Source organism: Erythrolamprus reginae, chromosome 4 (assembly GCF_031021105.1).
Source record: "Erythrolamprus reginae isolate rEryReg1 chromosome 4, rEryReg1.hap1, whole genome shotgun sequence".
NCBI lineage: Eukaryota > Metazoa > Chordata > Lepidosauria > Squamata > Dipsadidae > Erythrolamprus > Erythrolamprus reginae.
In genome coordinates this window covers 58311357-58336200 of record NC_091953.1, presented here as the reverse complement: position 1 = coordinate 58336200, position 24844 = coordinate 58311357, and the positions used below count along the sequence as shown (strand labels likewise).

Below are 24844 nucleotides of genomic sequence, written 5' to 3'. Positions count from 1 at the left end.
GGAGTCTTGTGTTCAAGGCATTAGGTATTTCTACGGGTTTAGAATTATTGCTATGCTAACTGATGTACAGTATGTGTCTGGAAAGACAATGCTGAAACATATACTAAGTACACCATATTAAATACAAGTTATAATTATTATCAACCAAGTGTACAAAGAATTGAGGAGCAGCCTTGGTCAACAATATATTGGATTGCTGGAAAACAATGTCCCATCAATTTAAACATGCAAAAAGTTCTGACTCTTGTGTCAGTTTTACAAAGGAATGGGAATTGTGCAACATAATACATACAATGTTTGAAAGAGTTGAAAATTAGATTCTTTTAATTATTGAGATGTCATTTAGATGTTTCTTGTGGAATGAAGATGGGTCTGAAATACTTATATGGCATAACATTTTAATTTTGGTAAACCTTTAAAGAAAAAGCTTCAAAAATTATTCTGGGTACTATAAGCCCAATTTTATCAGCCAAGTATTTAATGCAAGCTCTTAACATTCTCCTTTTGTCACATATTCACCTTAAATGAATTCCACTCAATTTTCTGGAATGGATTTTGGATTGGTGCAGGGTAGTTCTTAACTGGAAACCAGAAAGCTTGTATAAATGCAGGTTTTTTTGAGGTAGTTTTGAGATGATCACAGAATTCTATTTGTAATCGTATATTAAATATTGAATGTTAGGCTTATTAAATTAAATCGGCCATGCTGAATAAACAGTAGTGATCCACAGATAATCCATTTAATTTTCTGTCCATTAAAAAAACAGGAAGAATTTAATGTGCAACTTTCTCCAATAGCTTATTTTGCATAATTGGTATTGAGCTGAACTTTCAGAAAAAAGTATACATGGGATTTGAATTATGTACTCTTTCATAGTGTTTCAGTTTTGGTAGCTCATACTTTTTGGAAAAAAAAATTGAAGGCAGGTTTTAAGTGTATTATTAAAAGCCTATTTAAATGTTGCATGCTTTAATGTTTATGAACATATTTAATGTTGCAAAAATTGAAACCTGAAAAAAGAAAGCATCATGTTTTGAGAGATTGTATGTGAATAAGACGTATCTTGTAATTAATGACATTTTTTTTTTGGCTTACTAGGTACTCAAGGAGTTACATCTAGTCCAGTGATTGGACTTCAGACACCTTCTACTGGCCTTTTAGGTGCCCGACCCGGTTTGATACCACTTCAGAGACCTCCAGGAATGCCACCACCTCATCTGCAACGGTTTCCAATGATGCCTCCTCGGCATATGCCTCCTCATATGATGCACAGAGGTCCGCCTCCAGGGCCAGGTGGTTTTGGAATGCCTCCACCTCATGCAATGAAGGGCCCTTTCCCACCGCCAGGCCACTTTGCAAGGCCCAGTGGAATGCCTGGTGGTGGTCCAGGGGGATCTGAGGATAATAGAGATGGAAGGCAGTTCAGGAATGACAGGCCACCATTTACTCAACATAGAGACCAGGAAAGATTTGGAAGGAGGTCTTTTGGGAATCGGATAGAAAATGAACGTGAACGCTACGGCAACCGTAATGATGACAGAGAGCATGAACGCCTTGGTAATCGTGAAAGGAGAGAATGGGGAAGAAGAAGCCCTGAACGTGAGAGACACAGAGACTTGGAGGAAAGAAATCGGCGTTTCGGTGGACACAGAGAGAGAGATTTTAGAGATAGGGAACCCCATAGAGAAAAAGATGAAAATCGAGGAAAGGAGAAACCCGAGTTAACAGACAGAGTAGATGGGGTCAAAAACTATGAATCTCAAAGCAGTAAAGTAGAAAACACAGACTCTGTTTCAGAACTTAATAAAGAGTCTGAACCTATTGGTGTTAAACCAACTGAAGAAGTAGCATCCGAGTCTACCTCATCTCTTGAAAAACCTGAAAAACCTACTGGCTCGGTTGCAGAGGCTCCTCGCTAGAGACTGGAATTTGTCAAAAAATACATTGGAGTGTAGAGCTTTAGAATTGTACAATATGCTGTATATTTGCTTTTGCTATATCACAATTCCCCCATAGTTTATGGGGACATGTAAGCAATTTGATTGCTTCCCTTCCTTCTATTTAAAATAGCTACACAGTAACATGAAAAGACATAAACCATTACCCATTTTCTGCTGTAACTTTTTTAAAGTTTTCACTTTAAAAAGTTTACAAATCAGACTTAGAAGTGCTTTCTATTTTTTTTTAATTTAAGTGAAGGTAAAATGGTGAAAGCTCCTAAAAATAGGGATGTTTTTAATAAACTCTATTTTCATAACAATCCTTAATGTGTGCTATTCTTCCTATGCTGCACTGAAGTGGTAAAGAATTGTTCAACATCTTAAAAGTTTGAACTAATGCTGTACTGGAGTCTAAATTAGACTGTTTAAATCTGTTAAAACTGTATAATAGTTCACAGAATCTAAATATGTGATAGTTACATTGATTTTAAATTTATGCATTTTAATTTACATTATTAGATAAAAATTAATAGCTTTTAAATGTTTTAAGGAATCTGGTGTTTGCAGTGAAGTCACTTTTTTTTCATGGCCATCCAATTAATGCCGTGGTAAATGTTGCCCTATAAATAAGTTCCTGGACTTATGCCAGCTCCTGTGGAAAAACCTTTTGTGATTTAATCCATTAGTATGTTTTGGCTTGTTCACCTCCAAATTACTGTATTTTAATGTGTCTTGGAATAGAGTATATGAAAGCAAACTGCTAAGATTTTTAAAAAAGTTTTGCATACTTTCGCCAAGTAACCGAGCTATTTAAGCTGGCTATGTCATCATAACTTAGTAGTAAGTGAAAGAAACAAATATTAACTCCATTAGCAAATGCCAGCAAGCCTTAAGAGCAATATACATTGTAATCCTTGGTTTATTCTATACAGTGATATTCTTATCCAAAATTGCAGCAAACAGCAAGTACTGATGCCATGAAATTTTTCTGTTTTGATTTGGTGTATCTTTCAGATAGCTTGTTATGCTCACTTAAGTGGAAGTATAGATTTGTCCCCTCCCTCCATTTAATTTTTGGAAGATGAATTGAGGCAAATTCTTCTTTGCAATAGAATAAAAAATAACTTTATATATTCTTGTGAAATTAATTTGTAATTTGTGTTGAACTGTTTCCATACCATTTATCAGCATACCAAAATTGATTCCAAAATTAATTTAGTAAGCAGTCCCTAATCAGTGAAGATCATCACGTATAAATAGAAATGATCAATACCGTACTCGCTTAAAAAAAAGTTTAGTGTGTTAGATATAAAATTTCCATGCGGCGCACTCACAAAACTCTCAACTTGTTGGCCTGCATTTTGTTCTAGATCTTAACACTCTTAATGGGTTGTAGTCATTGCTAGTTACCAGGTGGTGAAACAGACTTGTGTGGACAAAGCATATATATATATATATAGCCAAGTACAATGTAGACAGCTTTTAAGACAAGACCACTAATTTTTCCAACACAGGTAACCACTGCTAACAATTCTGATTTCTCTGCCTTTAACATTAAAAAAAAAATTACAATCAGATTCACTAATCTGTTTTTACTTTTAGCATGGTCTTCTGTAACAATGCTCTTTGAAATTTCATCTTTATGTGATAGGATTAGTAGTATAAAACCATTACTAAATTTAGGGAGATTTGTTTTCTTTTAAATGCCATTCAGGATTTTGCAGATTTGTTACCAGTTTGTGTATCAAACCCTTAAAGGTTTCACTTTCCACAATGGAGCAACAGGACTTCTGTTCAGCAACTGCCTTTATAAAGGTACTATAATATAGTTATATAGACTTCATAGATTACTTAAATGAAAATATTTTTGTTAGTTTCTTGTAAAATTTAACATTTTAAACCACATTCCACAGGAAGCACCAACAATTCTATATAGAAAGTTTGGATAAATATTTGGAGTATGTGGTCTCCAATGATCAGGCTGTCACATAATATTTATTTTGACGAGGCTTGATTTATTAAATAAAACCTAGAATGAGAATTTGTTAGATTTTAAAGAAAGGGATTATCAAACTAGCATGACAGCAATTTTAGATGTCCAAAGCATTTCCCTTAGAATATGTTTTTAAAAACTGCACTCTCAACATCAATAGAATACCAATACTCTGCATTTTTGTTTTACAGCACTTTAATAACAGATAAAAAGGTAAAGGAAACAACAAGACATGTCAGCTTAAATTCCATTACAACCATAAGACTCTTTTTTAAACCATAACAAATCCCAGTAATGGGTAATTCTACAGACACATTTATATTCCACATACTGTACTGCTGCTTCTATACATTGTCACTCCTAGAAGCGCTTTATGCTTTAGCTAGACCAACTACCCCACAAGCTAGACGAGGGCCAGCATTTCCGGTTTTCAAGCTCTCTTCATTTCCTCCTCTACCCAGGTCATCCTCTTTTTCATGAACCTAAAAGGCATAAACCAACAAAATCAGGTCAAAGCTATCAGTTAATACAATAGGAATTTTATTCTCAAATTTCAGTTTTAAAACAAAAACCTGTACCGTTGTTGAATTATAAACGTCTGCCAGAAATTACATATTCTACCATATCTTAATATGAAAAAGAAAGCATCTACTAGTTTAAGAGTAAGTTAAAATTACTTAAGATACTGGCAAATCCTTTGCTGCAACAAGAACATAAAACACGAGATACTGAGCAATCTTATTCCAGGGCAAGCAAGCCCCATGAGAAATAGGATGAGCCATCGTAGTATGTATCAAAACTTACACTTATATTCTAGAGAAATGCAATTAAGGAATCAAAAAAGGATTACTGCCTTCAGTGTTGTGATGTTATTCCTATATACAGCTACCAAATCTGGATAGTTCCCTCTTCTCCATGTGTGGTGAATTATATCTCATAGCATTCTTTGTTATGGCCAGGCTGTTTTGGGCCACTGGCAACTATAACCTTATGAATGTTCAATATCCCTAGTGTACAAGAACATTTTTCTATGACGATTAATTTGAAAGTTGAAGCATATGCAGAACTGTATCTTATATTATAGACCTCTACTTGATATTTCTCCATTTATAATTTATACCAAGGCATCAAGAAATCTGAGCTTAAGGATGTTATAAGGGGTTCCATATCAACGGTTTTACACATAGGTCCCTGCTGACAACCACTTGAAAATTCTGGGTTTACAAATTAAAAAGTGCTCACAAAGGTCACTCAAACTTTCAAAGGTTGAGTGAAAGCCAGAATAAAAAAATAAATTCCCATACTTACCACCATAGACCGTCCAATAATTGAATGTGCTCCTGAGAGAGAAATCACCCCGTCGTCTATTGACACCACTGCAACACCTGACGCGTCCGCAGTCACATTTCCAAGATCACCAACATGCCTGGAATACAGTTATTTCACAGTTAACAATACACTCTGACCAACAATGTCTCTCATACACAATTTTCTACAGTATTACTGCCATACAGCTGTATTCAAGCTGTCATGTTGATCAGTTTTGCAATCATTCAATTGTAGTCAACCATTAGAAATATTATAGCCAACTAATAATATTCTTAACAATGTAAGTCAATATTTAGGCATTAAACACTTAAAATTTGCTGTAAATGGAATCTTTCACAAATGCAATATCCAGTTACACTTAAAAGCCTGTAACATTAATTAGTCTTGAGGCTTCACTTGTAGAAATAATCTAAGTACACTTCAATGCCAAATACAATGCTAGTTGTTTAAAGTTTTCCTATTGCAGCCATTGCCTTTTTTACACTGTCATCATGAACAAAATACTGGATCTCCTTTTGTGTAATTCTTAAAGCAGTAGCTGTTAATGACATAGGGAGAGAATTTATAACTATACAAGTTTCCAGAATGTCCTGAAGAGTTCTGCTGGGATCTATTTGTAATGTAAAGCTACCAATTCAAATTGATATTTTCATTATAATTCATGTGTACTGATGCCTTTTAATTGTATGGCTGTATTTTGCTTGTTCAAGTAGTAACTGTATTTTTATTTTTGGCAATGCTGAATAAACTGTATGAAGCACAAATCTCTTGCTACGTCTTCAAACTAGTAGTATATACAGAAATATTCCCCAAAATATTCTGAACAAGATATTAAAGAAATAACCCGTTCATTTAAGGCAGTGTGGTAAAAAATCGATTTATTCATTTACTTATCAAAATCATACCCCATCCCCAAAGTAACTACAGGTAGTCCTTGACTTATTTTGTTTAGTGATTGTTCAAAGTTACAGCAGCATTGAAAAAAGTGACCGGTGGTTGTTTTTCACACAACTATTGTAGCATCCCCATAGTCGCAAGATCAAAATTCAAATGCTTGGCAATTGACTTGTACGATGGCTGCAGTGTCCCTGAGCTATTGGGATCTTCTTACAAGAAAATGCTTAACAACTAGGTTACTAACTTTTCAAGCGCAGTGATTCACTTACCAGCTATGACAAGAAAAATCATAAAATAGGGCAACAGAAATGTTAGTCTCAATTTTGATTATAAATTAAGCACAACCTGTATTTTTCACATTTTATAAACCTCTTAGTTAGAGAACACATCAGTTGCCATTTCTTAAGGACACAATATTTAGGGATGAGATTTAAAACATGTTTTAAAGAGTCTCTACAACCCCTGGCCCCTGGTCTGTGGACTGGCACTCCGGTCCACAGCATGCCAGAAATTGGACTGCCCAAACAAGCAAAGTCCCATCAGCAGGATGCAGGCAGCACACGAAATCACGGCCCTTTTGGTCGGTGGAAAAACCCCTCTCCATGGAACCAGTCCCTGCTCCCCCAAAAGCTGGGGGCTGCTATGTTAGAGAGAGAGAAAGGTGGCCAAGTCAAAAGCTGGAGAACGAAATAATACAGGAAACTTAAGTTACTGAAGGAAGCAGATGTCCTCATGAAGTACAAAAAGCAAGGAGCTAAAAAAAGGTGCTAAGAATAAATGAAATGAATAATTGAAGACATAATGAATGATTGAAGAGACGGACAAAAGGACAAGCTAGTGAAGGGACTGCTGCACAGTATTCTAGAGGTCAGAGACTTTTACTTCTATCTTGCAGACACAGTTAAACATTTCTGAGATTGTGAGCTAAGTCACTGGGCACATGCACGCCTGGAACAAGTTTGTGTGATCAGCAACTTTAATGCCTCCAAGCAAGATGCTTCTTTTATACTAATGAGCTCTGCAAATTATGTCTTTCAAATATTGTGAATAGGTATACAATTAAGTCAGTATCTGCGACTATTAACACACTGGGAAATTTTGGGAAAACCTCAAACAGAACACATATATCTAGCCTGAAGTTAAAGAATTAGGAAGATGGTCTTGGTTTGCCAACGTGCAAACTCACTCCACTAGAAGTTATTTTTAAATTATGCATAGGAGAATTTTTTTATATACATACCTTATTTCATCCTGTGGCCCGCCATGAGTTTTGCCCTCGGGATTGAAATGAGCACCTGCACTGATACATCCTAATAATATGGAAGTCAACAAGGATAGCTTTAAAAATAAAACCTCTCAGAAAAACCCTTTACAGTGTTCCCTCGATTTTCGCGGGGGATGCGTTCCGAGACCGCCCGCGAAAGTCGAATTTCCGCGAAGTAGAGATGCGGAAGTAAATACACTATTTTTGGCTATGAACAGTGTCACAAGCCTTCCCTTAACACTTTAAACCCCTGAATTGCCATTTCCCATCCCCTCAGCAACCATTTAGATTATTACTCACTGTGTTTATTTATTAAAGTTTATTTAAAAAAATGTTTTTTAAAGGCAGACAAAAGTTTGGCAATGACATATGACATCATCGGGCGGGAAAAACCGTGGTATAGGGGGGAAACCCGCAAAGTATTTTTTAATTAATATTTTTGAAAAACTGGTATAGACGTTCCGCGAAGTTCGAACCCACGAAAATCGAGGGAACACTGTATTATCTTATAGGTATTTAAGATGGTTCCATCAATAAATTATATATAACATATACAAACTACAAGCATTCTTATCTGTTAGTATATACAAGAAATCTACCATTTGAATTCTAAAATATTGTTTGTCTTTCCATCTATGATTTGAAAAGGATTCAACACTTATCACTTTCATTTCTTTCATTTAGAAGTTAAATGAAAAATTTAACTTCTTAGGCATTTATTTATCATTTATCTACTTTTAAGATTATAATCTGTATTTGTAGTAATCAGAAAAATTTTTAACACAAAAATGTTACCAGTTGTGTTATCTCCAAATTCATGGACGTGGAAACCATGTTTCCCTGGAGTCAGTCCTTGAATTTTTCCTCTAATATATACAATTCCATCCTGAAATATAAAAAAAATGCACAATAATGTTCAAGCAGTAAATTTCACAAGAGTCTTAAATATACAATTAAAATTGCTCCTCACATAGAAAGTAATTTAATAAGAATTTAGGGGGGAAAAAGACCCTATATAGAATGGGAATCCAAATTAAGAAACAGACCAAATCAAAGAACGGATTGAGAATTGCACAATGAATGCACTTATCTAGAATCCTACACTGAATGCGGGGTATGCAATGTAGCAGGATTAGCTATTTCAAAATGTGTACCATATATTTCATTTTAATATGCACATTCTCAATGCCACAACCAACAGAGGTACACGACCACATTAACAAGCATATGTATATATTTGTTAATATAGTAAGAAACACATATTTCAATTTTTCCCAATCTTGGCAAGCTATCTTTGCAGTGATCTTATTACAAAAATAAAACTAATACAACCTAAAAATAGAATAATAATAATAATAATAATAATAATAATAATAATAGAAACATATATAAAGAAATGACTTCCTCTTCATTATAAACAATTTTGGTAACATTACCGTTTCTTAATATACAAATGATCTTGTCTTGCCAAATCTCATCCCTTATCTATAAACAAATCCTTAAAATCTTGTTCAGTCCTAATCAGCAGAAGTCTATTAAAGATTACCAGCCATCACAAATTTTATATCACTTTTATCAGTCTTGATCTTTAGCCTCTTGAACTAGAGAGACAGTTTTACCTGTTCATAAAACGATGGGTTTGAATAGTCAGGGTAAACCAGAGTCAACCATTTCTCTCTACCACCCCAGTTTTTCTTAATTACTTTGGGGGGGGGGGGGGTTGGCATTTCCAAACAAAAAACACTAGGCTGTAATTGCCTAATCTTTTTCAATAGTAGCTTTTTATGAGTAACATATTATCAAACTGCAGGTTACAACTCTGTAATTAATAAGAGTACTTTCAAATATCAGATGGACGAGGAATTTTGGCAAAAGCCATAGTTCCTGAGACATGTCCAAGTCTGAAACCAAGAGATAACAACATATGCTAAAGAAGAGATTAAACCCTTGAAAAGGCTTGAATCATTGGCAGTTCTGAACCTCCTTCTACAAACAGCTTTCACCACCCTATGGAGTTTATTAAAACTCCCACCTAATTTGATAGCAACCAAGAATATAAAGTTCTAAGAACTTCATTAAGAAGAGCGTTGTTTTACCAATCTCTTCTGGGATTTAAAAAAAAAACAAATTAGACTCTTTTAGATTAGATTTTAGAATCAGGCCAAAGATGGCAAGTATGTCATAGACCAGAAATGCTTCCATTTCCAAAGGCTACATGCAATCCAGGGATGTCAAACTGGTGGATTGCAGGCCACCCCCACCCCGCAAAGGGAAAAAAAACATCACAAAATGAGTTTGACTCCTGTGATGTACTCCAATTCTAGGCCTCATTCCAAATAGAGGTACTTTAAACTGTTTCATAAATGTGCAACCTTCACAATCATGGGGTAAGTTTATTTCGCAAATTCTTTTAGAAATTACCTGAAAGTTTCTAACTATTCTTTCATTATTTAGATAACCATTACAGTGATCCCCCGGTTATTGCGTCCCTGACCATTGCGAACAGGCTAATTTGCGATTTTTCAACCCGGAAGTCAAAACACCATCTGCGCATGCGTGCCCTTTTTTCTATGGGCACGCATGCGTAGATGGCGCCGGGCAGATCAGCTGCTGGGCGGCTTCCCTAGGTCTTCCCCCTCTTGCTGGCAGGAGGGCGAGCGGCGGGCATCAGCAAGGAGTTTCCCCACCACCCACGCAAACTCCTCGCTGCCGCCCGTCCTTCGCCCGCCCACGCCGTTCATTCTCGCCGCTCCCCAGCTGAGTCCTGAAGCGAATTCGCTTCAGGACTCAGCTGGAAAGCGGCGAGAGCGAGCGAGAGCGAACGGCTTGTCCGCCGCCCGCTCGCGCATCGCCCGCCCACGCCGTTCATTCTCGCCACTCCCCAGCTGAGTCCTGAAGCGAATTCGCTTCAGGACTCAGCTGGAAAGCGGCGAGAGCGAACGGCGAGAGCGAAGATTGGGGGCGGCACGGCTGTTTTAAAACATCGCCGCCGGCATGGGGGGCTTGCCAGCACCCCCCGGACCCCCAACCCGGGTTTGGGGGGCTGCTAGGAAGCCCCCCATGCCGGCGGCGACGTTTTAAAACAGCCGCGTGGCTTCCCAATGAGTCCCGAAGACAAACGCGGAAGTTCGCCTTTGACGTTTGTCTTCGGGACTCAGTTGGGAAGCCGCGCGGCTGTTTTAAAACGTCGCCGCCGGCATGGGGGGCTTCCTAGCAGCCCCCCAAACCCGGGTTGGGGGTCCGGGGGGGTGCTGGCAAGCCCCCCATGCCGGCGGCGATGTTTTAAAACAGCCGTGCCGCCCCCAATCTTCGGCTCCTCGCTAGCGCTGCGGAAGTAAAAACACCATCTGCGCATGCGCAGATGGTGTTTTTACTTCCGCAGCGCTACTTTGCGAAAACCCGCTCGTTGCGGGGGGTCCTGGAACGGAACCCCCGCAATGATCGGGGGATCACTGTAATGCAAATATTTCATCAGTGGTAGCAGTAGTTACTTATTCAGAGATTTCCCCTCTCCCCAAGAGTTATCATACTGCAGCATTAGAAACATGAGATGTTGACCTAATGCAAAGTAAGTACAGTGATACCTTGTCTTACAAACTTAATTGGTTCCGGGACGAGGTTTTTAAGGTGAAAAGTTTGTAAGACGAAACAATGTTTCCCATAGGAATCAATGGAAATGTGATTAATGTGTGCAAGCCCAAAATTCACCCCTTTTGCCAGCCGAAGCGCCCGTTTTCGCGCTGCTGGGATTCCCCTGAGGCTCCCCTCCATGGGAAACCCCACCTCCGGACTTCCGTTGCCAGCGAAGCACTCGTTTTTGCCATGCTGGGATTTCCCTGCTGGGATTCCCCTGTAGCATCACAAAAACATAGAAGTCTAGAGGTGGGGTTTCCCATGGAGGGGAGCCTCAGGGGTATCCCAGCAGTGCAAAAATGGGTGCTTCGCTGGCAATGGAAGTCTGGAGGTGGGGCATCCCAGCAGTGGCGGTGGGTTTGTAAGGTGAAAATAGTTTGTAAGAAGAGGCAAAAAAATCTTAAACCCCGGGTTTGTATCTCGAAAAGTTTGTATGATAAGACGTTTGTAAGACAAGGTATCACTGGCATCACTAATACCCAACTATTAGAAACGAATAATTATTATCAGTTGAGAGCCACTTTGGTATGATTAAGCCACCAGGCTAGAAAGCGACAATCAACTTGGATGCAAAGTCAGCTGGGTGACCTTGGGCCAGTCACTTCCTGCCAGCTCTAGGAAGGAAGCAATGACAAACCACTTTTGACAAACCTTGCTAAGACAACTGCAGAGACTTGTCCAGACACTCTAAAAATCAGGCCCAATTAAAGAAACAAATAGGTAACTAATATCAACCAGAAATCATATATTATTTTAATACTTATGTGTCAAAATGATTTTCAAAACTGTTTATAATGAAGGTACAAAAGCTTGTGGGTTTTTTTTAAATCAAGGAGGGTATTTTAATGGGACAAAGTATGGTTCTTTTCTAAAATAGCTTTAGTTTTCTATAAACAAATACTTTTCAGTTTCAATGCACTAAATGATCAACATAAACAAATTCACAAAAATATTATTGGAGAATGATAAATGTATATGAACGTCACAATGTTAAAGTTTCTATTGAGTGCTTACTTCTGAACAAATACATTTCTTAAAAATAAACAGAATACATTAAAAACCCTCCTCTGTTGTATGACTGTTCAACTGTCACTATCTTCAAATAGTGTTTGAAACTATTCTGCAAATACCGTAGTTAAATTCTACAGCTGATCAGAATTGATTCAAATATTTCAAAGGATTCCCTTTGCCACACTTTAAAAGAGCTGGCCCTAAAAATTATGCCAGCAATGTTACCACATACATAATTAGAGTACATGCAAAGTTGATGCAATCTATTAAATAAGCAAACAACCTATGACTGGTATGTATGATTGAAAGATGAATACTATATCTGGTATTTCCTAAATAGCAAACAAAAAAGATCATCTCCGGTAACTAATCCACGGCTGTATCTCCATTTCAGTTTCCCATGGCAAATGTATACTGAGCAACCACATAACCTTTATATTGTGTTCAATAAGATCTTATTTCTGAATAGGCACAGAGGTTGTAAAACCTGTTTGTCCCGTGAGGAGAATTCAAAACTCATACTTGTCTTTCCCAGTTTCAAAAGCAGGCACTGAAGTCCACTTCTAAAACCGTGACTCAGCAATTATTCTTTATGGAGCAGATTCAATAAATCTGGAGCATATGCATTTTTTATTACAGAATGGAGAACAGAGATGCTCTCGGAGGAACCTGAGAAAGTTTTGGGGAAGTTACCCTTCATTGGAAAACAGAAGAATCATAACCTCAAACAAACAGAATATTACTTTCATTGGTCCAGATGTTTTTTTCTGCACAAAGGCAATTAAAAGGGAGATAAAAAATGTATGATAGAACTTAAAATTCTGAGAAAAAATTAAGAACTATTTTATCTTCCCCCAGCAACATGCTATTAAATCCCCTCCCCACTCGAGTTTGAAGAGAATCAGACACTCATCTGTATATTTTCTTTTATGTACACTGAGAGCATATGCACCTAAGACAAATTCCTTTTTGTGTCCAATCACACTTGGCCAATAAAGAATTCTATTGTAATGTATCTTTTCTTTAATGTACACTGAGAGCATATGTACCAAAAGACAAATTCCTTGTGTATCCAATCACACTTGGCCAATAAAGAATTCTATTCTAATGTATCTTTTCTTTAATGTACACTGAGAGCATATGCACCTAAGACAAATTCCTTGTTGTGTCAAATCACACTTGGCCAATAAAGAATTCTATTCTAATGTATCTTTTCTTTTATGTACACTGAGAGCATATGTACCGAAAGACAGATTCCTTGTGTATCCAATCACACTTGGCCAATAAAGAATTCTATTCTAATGTATCTTTTCTTTTATGTACACTGAGAGCATATGTACCGAAAGAGATTCCTTGTGTATCCAATCACACTTGGCCAATAAAGAATTCTATTCTAATGTATCTTTTCTTTTATGTACACTGAGAGCATATGCACCTAAGACAAATTCCTTGTGTATCCAATCACACTTGGCCAATAAAGAATTCTATTCTAATGTATCTTTTCTTTTATGTACACTGAGAGCATATGCACCTAAGACAGATTCCTTGTGTATCCAATCACACTTGGCCAATAAAGAATTCTATTCTAATGTATCTTTTCTTTTATGTACACTGAGAGCATATGTACCGAAAGACAGATTCCTTGTGTATCCAATCACACTTGGCCAATAAAGAATTCTATTCTAATGTATCTTTTCTTTTATGTACACTGAGAGCATATGTACCGAAAGACAGATTCCTTGTGTATCCAATCACACTTGGCCAATAAAGAATTCTATTCTAATGTATCTTTTCTTTTATGTACACTGAGAGCATATGTACCGAAAGACAGATTCCTTGTGTATCCAATCACACTTGGCCAATAAAGAATTCTATTCTAATGTATCTTTTCTTTTATGTACACTGAGAGCATATGTACCGAAAGACAGATTCCTTGTGTATCCAATCACACTTGGCCAATAAAGAATTCTATTCTAATGTATCTTTTCTTTTATGTACACTGAGAGCATATGTACCAAAAGACAGATTCCTTGTGTGTCCAATCACACTTGGCCAATAAAGAATTTTCTATTCTATTCTATCTGGTATTTCGTAACCACTACTCTACATTAACCGAGCCAAATCTGAATGGATCCAAGGGCAAATCAGGATAAAGTAGCAACAGTAGAAGTTTAACCTCCAACCACAGAGTTGTGCAACGAATCCAGATTATTTAGTTAACCCGATTCTGCAACCTTTCGCAACTATGGAAGAAATCAAATGGACTTCTCCCGAAAAAACGGGGACCTGGGTTGCAAGGGGTTTCGGCTTGCCATATCAACCCGGTTATCTGAGGCTTCCTCTTCGGTTCAGCATCTTGCAAAAAAATATGCCCGTTCAGGGACTTGCAAGCCGCGGCTTCCAGCGTCGGCGTTGCGTAGCCCTTCTGATTTATGCTTCCTGCAGCGAAAGGAAGGAAAAAAACAAAACAAGAAAGTCTCTTTCTGGAGAGCAACCCGAGAGTCAGGCCTTACTTTCTCCTCGAAGTTAACGACGCCGTTGACGTCGGCCTTACAGGCGGGATCGCGAAGGAGAACGCAGACCGCTTTCCGCGACGCCATGTCTTTCGCCATGTCCTCGGTTCTTCTGCAGCAGCTCGGCCCGCGCTGGCAACACCTCTCCCCGAGCGCTTGCGCGACGCCCCCTTTCATTAGCATTTTATAGCCTCCGGCCTCGCTCTTCCTCCCAATCGCGGAGCTTGGCTGAGCTGCGAAGGCCGGCCTTCACGGGACGACGGGGCCAATCTGTGAGGCGAAATTTGAGTGGTGTTTTCCCCCCCCCCCTTAGGCAACCAGGAGAAAGATTAAAGGAACCGGGCGCCTTGGCTGAGCTAGAAAGCGCGAGGTCGCATTTTGTTCGCAGGCTTCATTTAGGACTCAGGGGGTCTCCAACTTTGGCAATTGTGGACTTCAATTCCCAGAATTCCTCAGCCCGCAAAGCTGAGGAAAATTTCTCAGCCCGCAAAGCCGAGGAAAATTTCTCAGCCCGCAAAGCCGAGGAAAATTCCTCAGCCCGCAAAGCCGAGGAATTCTGGGAGTTGAAGTCCCCAAGTCTTAAAGTTGCCAAGGTTGGAGACCCCTGAGGCGTAACGGTCACCAACTGGTGGTTCATGAGAAATTTTTGGTGGTCCGCAGAAAAAATATTTGCATTTTTTATACTGCACTAAATTTATTTATATATTAGATTTGTATGCCGTCCTTCTCCGAGGACTTGGGGCGGCTAACAGCATATAAGGGGAAAATCTTATTACATTTAAAATTACAATATAAAAATCCAATATTTAAAAACAATCATACCAGTTTTCAATCATACAACATATATCTTATTTCGTTGGCCAGGGGGTTGAGACCTAATTGCCCCAAGCCTGGCGACATAGGTGAGTATAAATAAATGATATTTGTCTTTTTAAAACGTACATAATAGTGGTCCGTTGGATTTAAAATTATGAATTGTTTGGTTCCTGAGGTCCAAAGGTTGGTGAGCCCTGATCTAGTGCAAACATAAATGCTCGGTTCCCTTAGAGCAGTAAAGAGGCGAGGACTTCAACTCCCAGAATTCCCCAGCCAGCTCTGGGAGAATTCTGATATCAATCAGTTCTGCTGCTTGAGGAATTCTGGGAGTTGAAGTCTGCCTCTTCAAGCTGTAACGGTTGAGAAACACTGCCTTGGACAATGTATTTTATTACAATTTTCAAATAATTTAAGAGTAATGTACTGAGTAAAAATAATAGAACCAGTGCTAAAGGCATAAGTTCTAGTTTTGCCTTAGGCACAAAGCTGGCTGGATAACCTTGGGCTGGTCACTTTCTCTCAAACCTAGGAAGAAAGCAATTTGTATGCCGCCCCGAGTCTACAGAAAGGGGCGGCATACAAATCTAATTAATAAATAAATAATAAATAAATGGCAAATCTGAAAATCTGCCCAGAAAACTGCAGGGACTTGTCCAGGCAGCCTCTAAAAATGTTGGACTCCATTGAAGGGAAGAAAAAAATGGTAAGGCTTTTTTCTGTTTTACTATCTATTCATTCATTTTACTACTATTTTACTACTATTCATTCATTGTGCTGGTGATCTTAGTACAGGTAGTCCTCTACTTACAATAGTTCATTTAGTGACCATTTGATGTTACAATGGCCCTGAAAAATCTGACTTAAGGCCATCTTTCATGTTTATGTTGGGCTCAATTGTGGTTGTAAGATGAGGACTACCTGTAGTAAGATAGAAAATCAAACCCTTTGCAAAACAGTGCGATAACTTGCGTTGTTGATATTTTTGTCCTGAAGAGGATGGTACCTTAACGCCCTTTTAAAAAATGATATGACACATTATTTCACCTTGAAATAGCAGTTTAACCTTAGGTATTGCTTATTTTCTCCTCAATTTACCTTAAAACGACAGTGCTTGTCTCAAACTTTCCATCTAAAAAACACCATGTACAACTACTGTAGATATTTCCTCACACCCTAGAACAGGTGTTAGAAAGAGCAAGGGCAAATCGTTTTATGATACTACGTTTTAAAATGTTGTTTCATTTTACAGTTTCCAACATTAAAAATTGCTGTGAGAGTTCATCCTCTGTATCATTGGATAGACAAGGAAATGTTGTATTTTTCATCCTAAACTTTAATAATTTGACATGTTGAATTTGTTAAAATACATTCATAAGAATGTCACAGGTTTTGAACAGTTAAGAGACATAATCTAAAAATTATTAAGTATTGAACTCAGTTGAGGTTCTCCTCACTTTATGCAAACTCATTTTTTCCCCACGGGATTTTTTAACCTACATTTGTGATGGTGAACTTATGACACGCATGTCAGAGCTGGCATGCACTGCCTTCTCTGTGGGCACACAAGCTGCCATCCCAGTTCAGCTTTGCTGAGCATGCAAGTGTGCCTCCTGCCAGCCAGCTGGTCTTTGGGTCTCTGCCACACCTGCATGGGGGGGTATGCACACCTGCATAAGGGCACATGCTGGGTGGCATGCATGTGCAGGGGTGGGGTGCATGCAGGGGGCCATACACGCAAGCATGGTGTGTGTGCATGGGGGCCATGAGTGCAGCTGTGGTGGTTCAGGCGTGCATGCACGCATTCATGCACATGCACTTTGGGTACTCAGTCTGGAAAAGGTTAACCATCACTGACCTAGATAATGTACTTATTTATATTAGTTTCCTCAGTGATGGGCTCCTAGCTGTACGGTTGGATACATAGAAACCGGTAGTAAATTTTTTCTTTTTTTTCTCCTTCTGGGCTATGGGTATGTTTTTCCTATTGCAGTAAATGAGGTTGAATGTGTATAATTTTAGAAGAGTTGTGCATGTGTGTATATACACTGTTGTGGTTAGCTCTGGCCCAGCTCCTGCCCCAAGGACTGTGGATGTGGGGGAGACATCCACATGTTGCAGGCCTGTTTTGCTCCCGGTGGAATCTGCTGATGAAGGCTCCTCTGACCAAGAAGACATGAGTGACAGGGAGGAGGAGAGTGTGGCAGACAGCTCAGAAGGAGATCAATTATCTAGCTCCTCCTTGGATTCGGAACAAGAGTTAATGATACAGCCACGTTTGCGGAGAGCGATGCATAGGCAGCAACAACGGAGAGATTATTATCAAAGAAAATGAGGCCACCTGTGGTTGGGTGGGGCTGTGGTAATTAGTGAGGCTGCTATAAATAGCAGCCTGTGGGTTTGGCCATTGTGAAGGATTATCTGATCCTTGTGTTTCGTGCCTGCTTTGCTGACTTTGACCTTTGTGTGCTGATTTTTCCCTGCTTTGAAACTAAACCAGAGCAAAGTGTGTTTCATTTTGTGAAAGAAGGACTGTGAATTGCCTCACAGCTGCAAGCTAAGTATCTCAGAACTATACAAAGAGGGCTTAGTTTAAGTGAATTTTCATTATAAAGAACATTGTTTTGAATTTTCAAACGTGTGTGTCTGAAATTTGTACCTGTGAATTTTCGGGAGGATTCTACCAGAGAGCCCGATAGAACATACACATACAGTTTATATAGTAGATAATGTATATTTTTGTGTGCCTGTGTGTAACATATGGCATATATACATAGAATTAAATACTGTAGTATATTTTGGATGTACAGTAATAGTAAATAGATAGGGAAATTGTATCTCTTTGAGGTGAGGAGAGGTCAGCTATCCTAACCCAAACCCTTGATGTGAGCAACGTCAAGTTGACCACCTTTAAGCCAGTCACATGACCTTTAAGCCATCCCTTGGTCACATGGCTGGCAAGCCATACCCACAAAATGAGCCACGCCCACAGTGTGGTAGTAAAATTTTTTGAAGCCCTTCACTGGTTGTCCTACAATTCACTTCATAGGAACAAATTACTTCCATGTTATGCAATTTGTACTTACGGTATACTGAAAGAATCCTATTCACTATAGCAGTATCCTTCATGATGGAAGATAAAGTTTTGGGTGATAGGTAACTGTTCATTTAACCACCCACTGCATGTTTTTTTTTTGTTTTAAGATTTTGCACTGCTGGAGTTGAACTAATTTTTCAAAATATTGGGTTATAAATACATAGTGTACAGGTAGTCCTTGACTTATGACTGATTGTGGAATCCTTGGTGCTTTCTGAGCTTACTTGTTTTCTTGCAAACATCTCATTATCCTAACTAGGTAAGATCATCATAGTTATGGTAGTGAACATCATAGTTAAGGTAATGAAACATTTGCAAGAAAACAAGCAAAACCAGAGAGCACCAAGGACTCCTCATTTCAACCCTGAACTACAAATATTCTCCTTTATTGGTTATGACTGATTGCTTAATGATTGTTTGTAGCTATGAGGGTCAATCCAAAAACTTATGACCTGATTTCAGAGTTATGATGGCCACCCTCCGTGGTAAAGTGATCTCATGGTGGGTGTTTGGAAATTGGCTTACCTTCATGGCCATTTGCAGCATTCTGTAATAACATGACTGCAATTTCAGAGAAATTTTCCTGTTTTTTGGCAACCCCCCCCCCCCATTTGGTAAAATGGATTTGCTTAGCAACTGCTGCATTCACTTAATGTCTGGTATGTTGGCTTAACAACTGCTGCATTTGCTTAATGACTGCCATCAAAAATGTTGTAAAAGTTGGAGGAGAACATATGGTAAACAACTTAATGGTGTAATTCTGGGTCCAGTTATGGTCATTAATCAAGAATTACAGTGGTACCTCTACTTAAGAATTTAATTCATTCAGTGACCAGGTTCTTAAGTAGAAATGTTCTTAAGTAGAAGCAATTTTCCCATAGGAATCAATGTAAAAGCAAATAATGTGTGCAAACCCATTAGGAAAGAAATAAAAGCTCTGAATTTGGGTGGGGGGAGGAGGAGGAAGAAGAGGAAGAGGACAGTCACTGCCGAAGAAAGGAGGTGAGGTGAGGTGAATCAAAAAATATCCAAAACTTGAAGGCTTAAAAAAAAAGAGGGACTCTGAGGCGGCGAGGAGAAGCATGTGCCTCCAATACACCTGGCGTGAGGCTTCCTCCCATACACTGCCTCCCATACACCGGCTGCTGCTGCTGCTACCTGCTGCCTCTTCCTTCCCAGGCTGAAGGGTTCCCCTCTCCTCTCGCTCGCTCGCTCGCTTTGTAGCCAGCGCCTTTTCTTTGCTGTGGTGACTCTTCGGCTGCCCAGAGCGAAGGGAGCGTTTCTTTTCTCTGGGCGCTGGCAGAGGTTTATTTCCTCTCCAAGCGGCCAGAGAAAGGAAAATGCTTCGTTCACACGTTCTTAAGCACCACCGAAAGGCTCCTCTGGCAGCTCAGAAAAGTCCGAGATCGCTGGGATTAAAGGGGGAATGGCAGGAAACTGCCCGGGCCTTCGTGCCACTCTCATATTTCCTGGAAAAATTTTCCGGGCTCGGGTTCTTAAGTAGAAAATGGTTCTTAAGTAGAGGCAAAAAAATCTTGAACACCCAGTTCTTATCTACAAAAGTTCTTAAGTAGAGGCATTCTTAAGTAGAGGTTCCACTGTACCTGTAAAAGCATTTTCTGCCAGTTATTTTTTTTTTGTTTAAAGCTTTGTTTAAAGACCAACATGTTACATGACTGCCTTATATAATACTATATGATTAATGTTTTCTGTACTCTACCACACTACATTATAATAATCCTAGATAGCTCGTAACAAAATCAATAAAACAAGATAAAAACTTCATACCTTGGCATACATTTTAGTAATCATGCGCCCTTTCTCCTGGGCAAAGGCCAATCTACACAGGTTTTTGTTTGTAGTTTTAATGTACATTATGAAACAGCTCTTCAACATTCTTCAAAGCTAATTGCTTATCCTAGAGCAGTGATGACTAACCTTTCCGGCACCAAGTGTCCAAACCGGAACATGTGTGCATGCCAGAGCACTGGAAACATGTGCATGCACACGCTGACCAACTGGTCTTCAGGTTTCTGGTAAGTGCATATACACCAGCCAGCTGGTCTTCATGCATGCCAAAACACAGGAAACCCAAAGGCCAGCTGGTCATTTTGGGCTCTTTTGGGGGTGGTTTTCAGGCCGCTTTTGGGACGGTTTTCAGGCCATTTGGGGGACCATTTTCAATTTGTTTTTCAGGCCATTTTCAGACCATTTTCTGGCATTCTGGCACCCGCAGAGCTCAGCTGGCGACAGCGTGCGTGCTCAAAGAAAGGGCTCTGCATGTCACCTCTGGCACATGTGCCATAGGTTCGGCATCACAGTCTTTGAGCATTTGGAAGTCAATAATTACTTGTTCATTGGTATGAACTTTCTTTTTCTTCAAGTCTTCAAATCTCATATTTTCTCATTGTCTTGGCTTAATTTTACCCTGAAATCTTCATTCTCATTTGAAATAATCCACACTAGGAAAAATCCATATTAAATGCCATCTTCCCTATTTATATCCATGTGAATACTGACTTCCTATCTTTTTCTGTGAAAAACAACATAATATATGAGAAATTTCTTCTATTTCTGTCCAATTCTCTGTCTCTCTCCCCCCCCTTCAGGATAGCCATACAATCCCATCAGGGGGGGGGGGGGAAACAGTTGATTAGTATCTTTATTAGGGTCAGTTAAAATCCCATAAAAAGAAGTATTTGTATATTCTGGATGTTAATAAAAGCAAAGAACAAGAAAAGAAACAGAAAATCTATTTCTTCTTTATCATGATATGCTTTTACCTCCGCGTATTTTAGAAAACAATAAAAGACCAACATAAGGTATATGAGGCAAAACCAAAGATAAAGAAAGATTGCAAAAGAACTGCTATGATAACTTTTCTTATTTTATTTTCTTTATTCTTATTTTCTTATTTTAACCTAGGCAGATTATTGTTGTTTAGGAAGGACAAAAAAGGCAGTGATCTTCCACAGAGACTTTGGAACACAAGATGCTAAATTATGGGAGGTGGCAATATTTGGGTGGTGGTAGTTGAACTGGCTGATATGTTGTTTATAAATGCTATTTTTATGATATGATTTTAATATTTTAGGGATATTTATATTACAGGAAGAAAGATAAAGGATTATACATGGCCCTCAAAAACAAGAGTAGAATGACATGAATTGACTGTAGGAAAGGAGGGCAAATAAGGTAAAAAGAGAACCTGAATCATTCCGTGTCAAGTGGACCAGTGCTCCCCACCTTACCATCTCAGATTTTGATGAAATTTGGCACATAGTTTCTTTATGATATAAAACTATGCTGTGCAAAATTTTAGTTCAAAAGACTAAAAATTGGGAGTTCCAGGAGACCTCAAGTAAAGGTTTGCAAAATGCTGAGTCTGCAAAAATGACCTTTTGGGCCAACTTCCAGAAGCTGTAAACGCAGCAGTTTCAGTAAGAAACAAGTAAGTAACAAGTAAGTAGTATGCTGGAGATATCTGGAGAACCTGCACACCTTGTAAGGCTTTATAAACTGGCAAAGTACAATATACCTAGTTCTCTTACTTTTTACATGGTTCAGGCTCAAACTTTGAAAACAAAAAACCCTCAAAAATTTATAGCAATCTTCAGGCTACGGTAGTTTCAAAATTACTGGGCCTTTCAGGCTGATATATGGCAGGTGTACTAAGTACACAGCTGCAATGACGACTTCCAATTTTCAGCACTTTCCTTCAAGTTGTTGAAAAAATAAGAGTTCAAAGTTGGTATTTAACGGGTTTTTGCCAAAAAATTTCTATCTTTAATACCCTGTTTGGTCCTGTGGGACAACTTCAATCCTCTTTAATTTAGTACCATTAGAAAGAGAAGACTCTCTTCTTTAGGAATATATTGTTTTAATTTTGGTTTCTCTTCATATAAGGATTGGAAAAATGTCCTCAACTATTTGCGGGCAGGCTGTGATTTCTGCACTGCACCCTTGATTCAAGTGCAATAAAAATTATTCTTTTTTCAATAAGCAGCATTTTTTTCTAAAAAAAAAGAACACGTTATAAGACTGTTCAACAAAACTAAAAAACAGGAATGTTTGTTAGGAAATGGAAAGGTGAGGTCAGGTTTCATATAAGCGTCCAAAAAAGTGGGTTTTTTGTCAACATTGTTGCATGATAGAGGAAACGGGCCCATTGTTGTTTCTAATGGCTGTGTAACTCAATTAGTGCTTTAAACATCTGTTGGTCCATAGCGACCCATCGCCAAGAGGTCATGCCCAATATCCAGGCATGTCCAGTCACGGGTGGGGCACTTTGCACAGGTTCCCAAACCTGAAGGTGGGCATCTTACACAAGGTTCCCAAGCCTCTTTTGGGTGCCTTTGCCTAGGTTCCCAAGCCTAAAGGAGGTGTCTTAGTGGTTCCCATGCCGTAGTAAAACATCAGTTATGCAGAGACAAGAATTTTTCACTGTTAATTTAGGTGGGTTTTTTTTTTGTAATTTATACTGTTGTCCAAGTGCTGTAGTTGCTGGTACTGGAAGAATTGCAAGAATATGCTGTTCAGGAATCCAGCAGGAATCTCTACTGCTAGACCAATTAAATGATTGTGCAGACCCACATGGATGCATAAAGTTGATCGAGGCATCATGTTTTACAAATGATGTGTCACATACTTTGCCAATTCACCATTCATTGTCATAAACACAAGCAACTTACTGACTAAATTAAAATTTAGGCACATTTATCCCAGTTACACTCACTGTATCCTCTGACTTACAAAGCTTGGCAACAAATGAGGAAGAATCATTTGACACTCTACTTAATGAAATTTGGTTCCAGTCAATTGGAATAAACTGGTGATTTTCACGAGTTTCAGCAACTGTGGAAGCTTTACTGAATTTTTTCTTGCACAGATCATGAAGATGCAATTTCATCCTTGGAAACAAAAATAAACTTCATTTTATTTATTTTTTGTTTGCAAAATTCAAACAAGCTTTGTGTTGTAAGAATTTGGCTTTTTTTTAGGTCATTGCAAACTAGCCTGAGCTGCTATCAGGGGTCCCCAAACTTTTTACACAGGGGGCCAGTTCACTGTCCCTCGGACTGTTGGAGGGCCGGACTATAAAAAAAAACTATGAACAAATCCCTATGCACACTGCACATACCTTGTTTTAAAGTAAAAAACAAAATGGGAACATACTATTTAGAGGGGGGAGAAGATCTGAAATTCATATATGTTTATGTTTTGTTTTTAATTTTCTTTTGTTAACATCTGATTGGCTATACAAAGTTTTCTTGGCTTATGAAAAATGTATAAAGAAAGAAGGAAGCACTTTGGCATAATGGTTAATAAGTTAGAAATATAATTGGTGTTGCACTTTTTGAAAGAACATTAAGGAGGGAATTTAAAAAAAGAAAATGAATGTAACTGGATGACAAAATTAGAAAAAAAAACCTTTTGCAACTTTTTTGATGATTGATATTAATTACCACATTTTATTCATGGAAAATTAGATGGTACACTGTGTTGTTTGAATTTAGAGAACAATTTAAAAAAATTACCCCCCCCAAACAGTCCTTCCTCCCTCTGTCCCTCCATTTCATTCTTCCTTCCTTTCTTCCTTGTTCCCTCCATTTCTCCTTCTTTTCTTCCTTCCCTCCTTCATTCTTCTCCACTTCTCCTTCCCTCCCTCTCTTTCCCTTTTCTTTCTTTCTCTCTCTTCCCTGTGCTCTTGTCACTCACTGGCGGGCCAGATAAATGGCCTCAGTGGGCCGCATGTGGCCCGCGGGCCGTAGTTTGGGGACCACTGTGCTAGTTACTTTGTTGTACCACCTATGGCATCACGTGGAGATTTGCCATGTCTTGTGCCAAAGAAATTCTACTGTGCTCTTATTCCAAAATCTTTTTGATGATTGCATAAGTTGGTAAAGTTTTTGAAGTTCTTGTGCAGCTGAGCCATCACTAAAGTATGTTACATAATTTATTTCATCAATTCTGCTTTTCAAGAACATGACCAATTTTTCCAAGAATGCATGTACAGCAATTGTCTCCTGCTGCAAGCTATCACTTATTATGCAAACACTTATGCACTGAATTTCATCTGAAGCATGGATATAGTGTCACTTGACTGTTGTCCCAGTGAAAACCTTGAACAGCATCTTGGACAATAAATGAGTAGTTTTCAGCAAAGTCCATAAGAACAACAATTTCATAAGGAATTAGGTTTTCTTCTATAGTTTTGAAGTATTGTGTCTGATGCTTGGAAATGTAATGGTGAATTGTCAGGTCAGAAACTTTCAATGTTTTTTTAAAATTTTATTGAACACAGTCTTATAACATAATGTGTTCTTTATTTTTTAAAAATGTTGCTTATTGAA

General features: G+C 38.6%; 2 protein-coding genes across 4 annotated transcripts in view; one reads left to right on the top strand and one right to left on the bottom strand.

Moving 5' to 3' along the window:
• SCAF4 (SR-related CTD associated factor 4) overlaps window positions 1-2261 on the top strand; it is a 59142-nt gene extending 56881 nt beyond the window's left edge. For all 3 annotated transcript variants that reach the window (XM_070750316.1, XM_070750315.1, XM_070750317.1), the window contains one exon: window positions 1100-2261. In XM_070750316.1, coding sequence (XP_070606417.1) covers window positions 1100-1920 — 821 coding nt within the window. In that variant the 3' untranslated portion in view covers window positions 1921-2261. The remainder of the gene's footprint in view (window positions 1-1099) is intronic.
• Window positions 2262-4111: 1850 nt separating this feature from the next.
• On the bottom strand, window positions 4112-14751 carry SOD1 (superoxide dismutase 1). The gene is made up of 5 exons (XM_070750319.1): window positions 14582-14751; window positions 8220-8310; window positions 7401-7470; window positions 5243-5360; window positions 4112-4416 (listed from the first exon to the last, which is right to left on the bottom strand). The coding sequence occupies exons 1-5, from the start codon at window positions 14678-14680 to the stop codon at window positions 4306-4308; spliced, it is 489 nt and encodes a 162-aa protein (XP_070606420.1). The 5' UTR covers window positions 14681-14751; the 3' UTR covers window positions 4112-4305.
• Between the last annotated feature and the right edge of the window lie 10093 nt (window positions 14752-24844).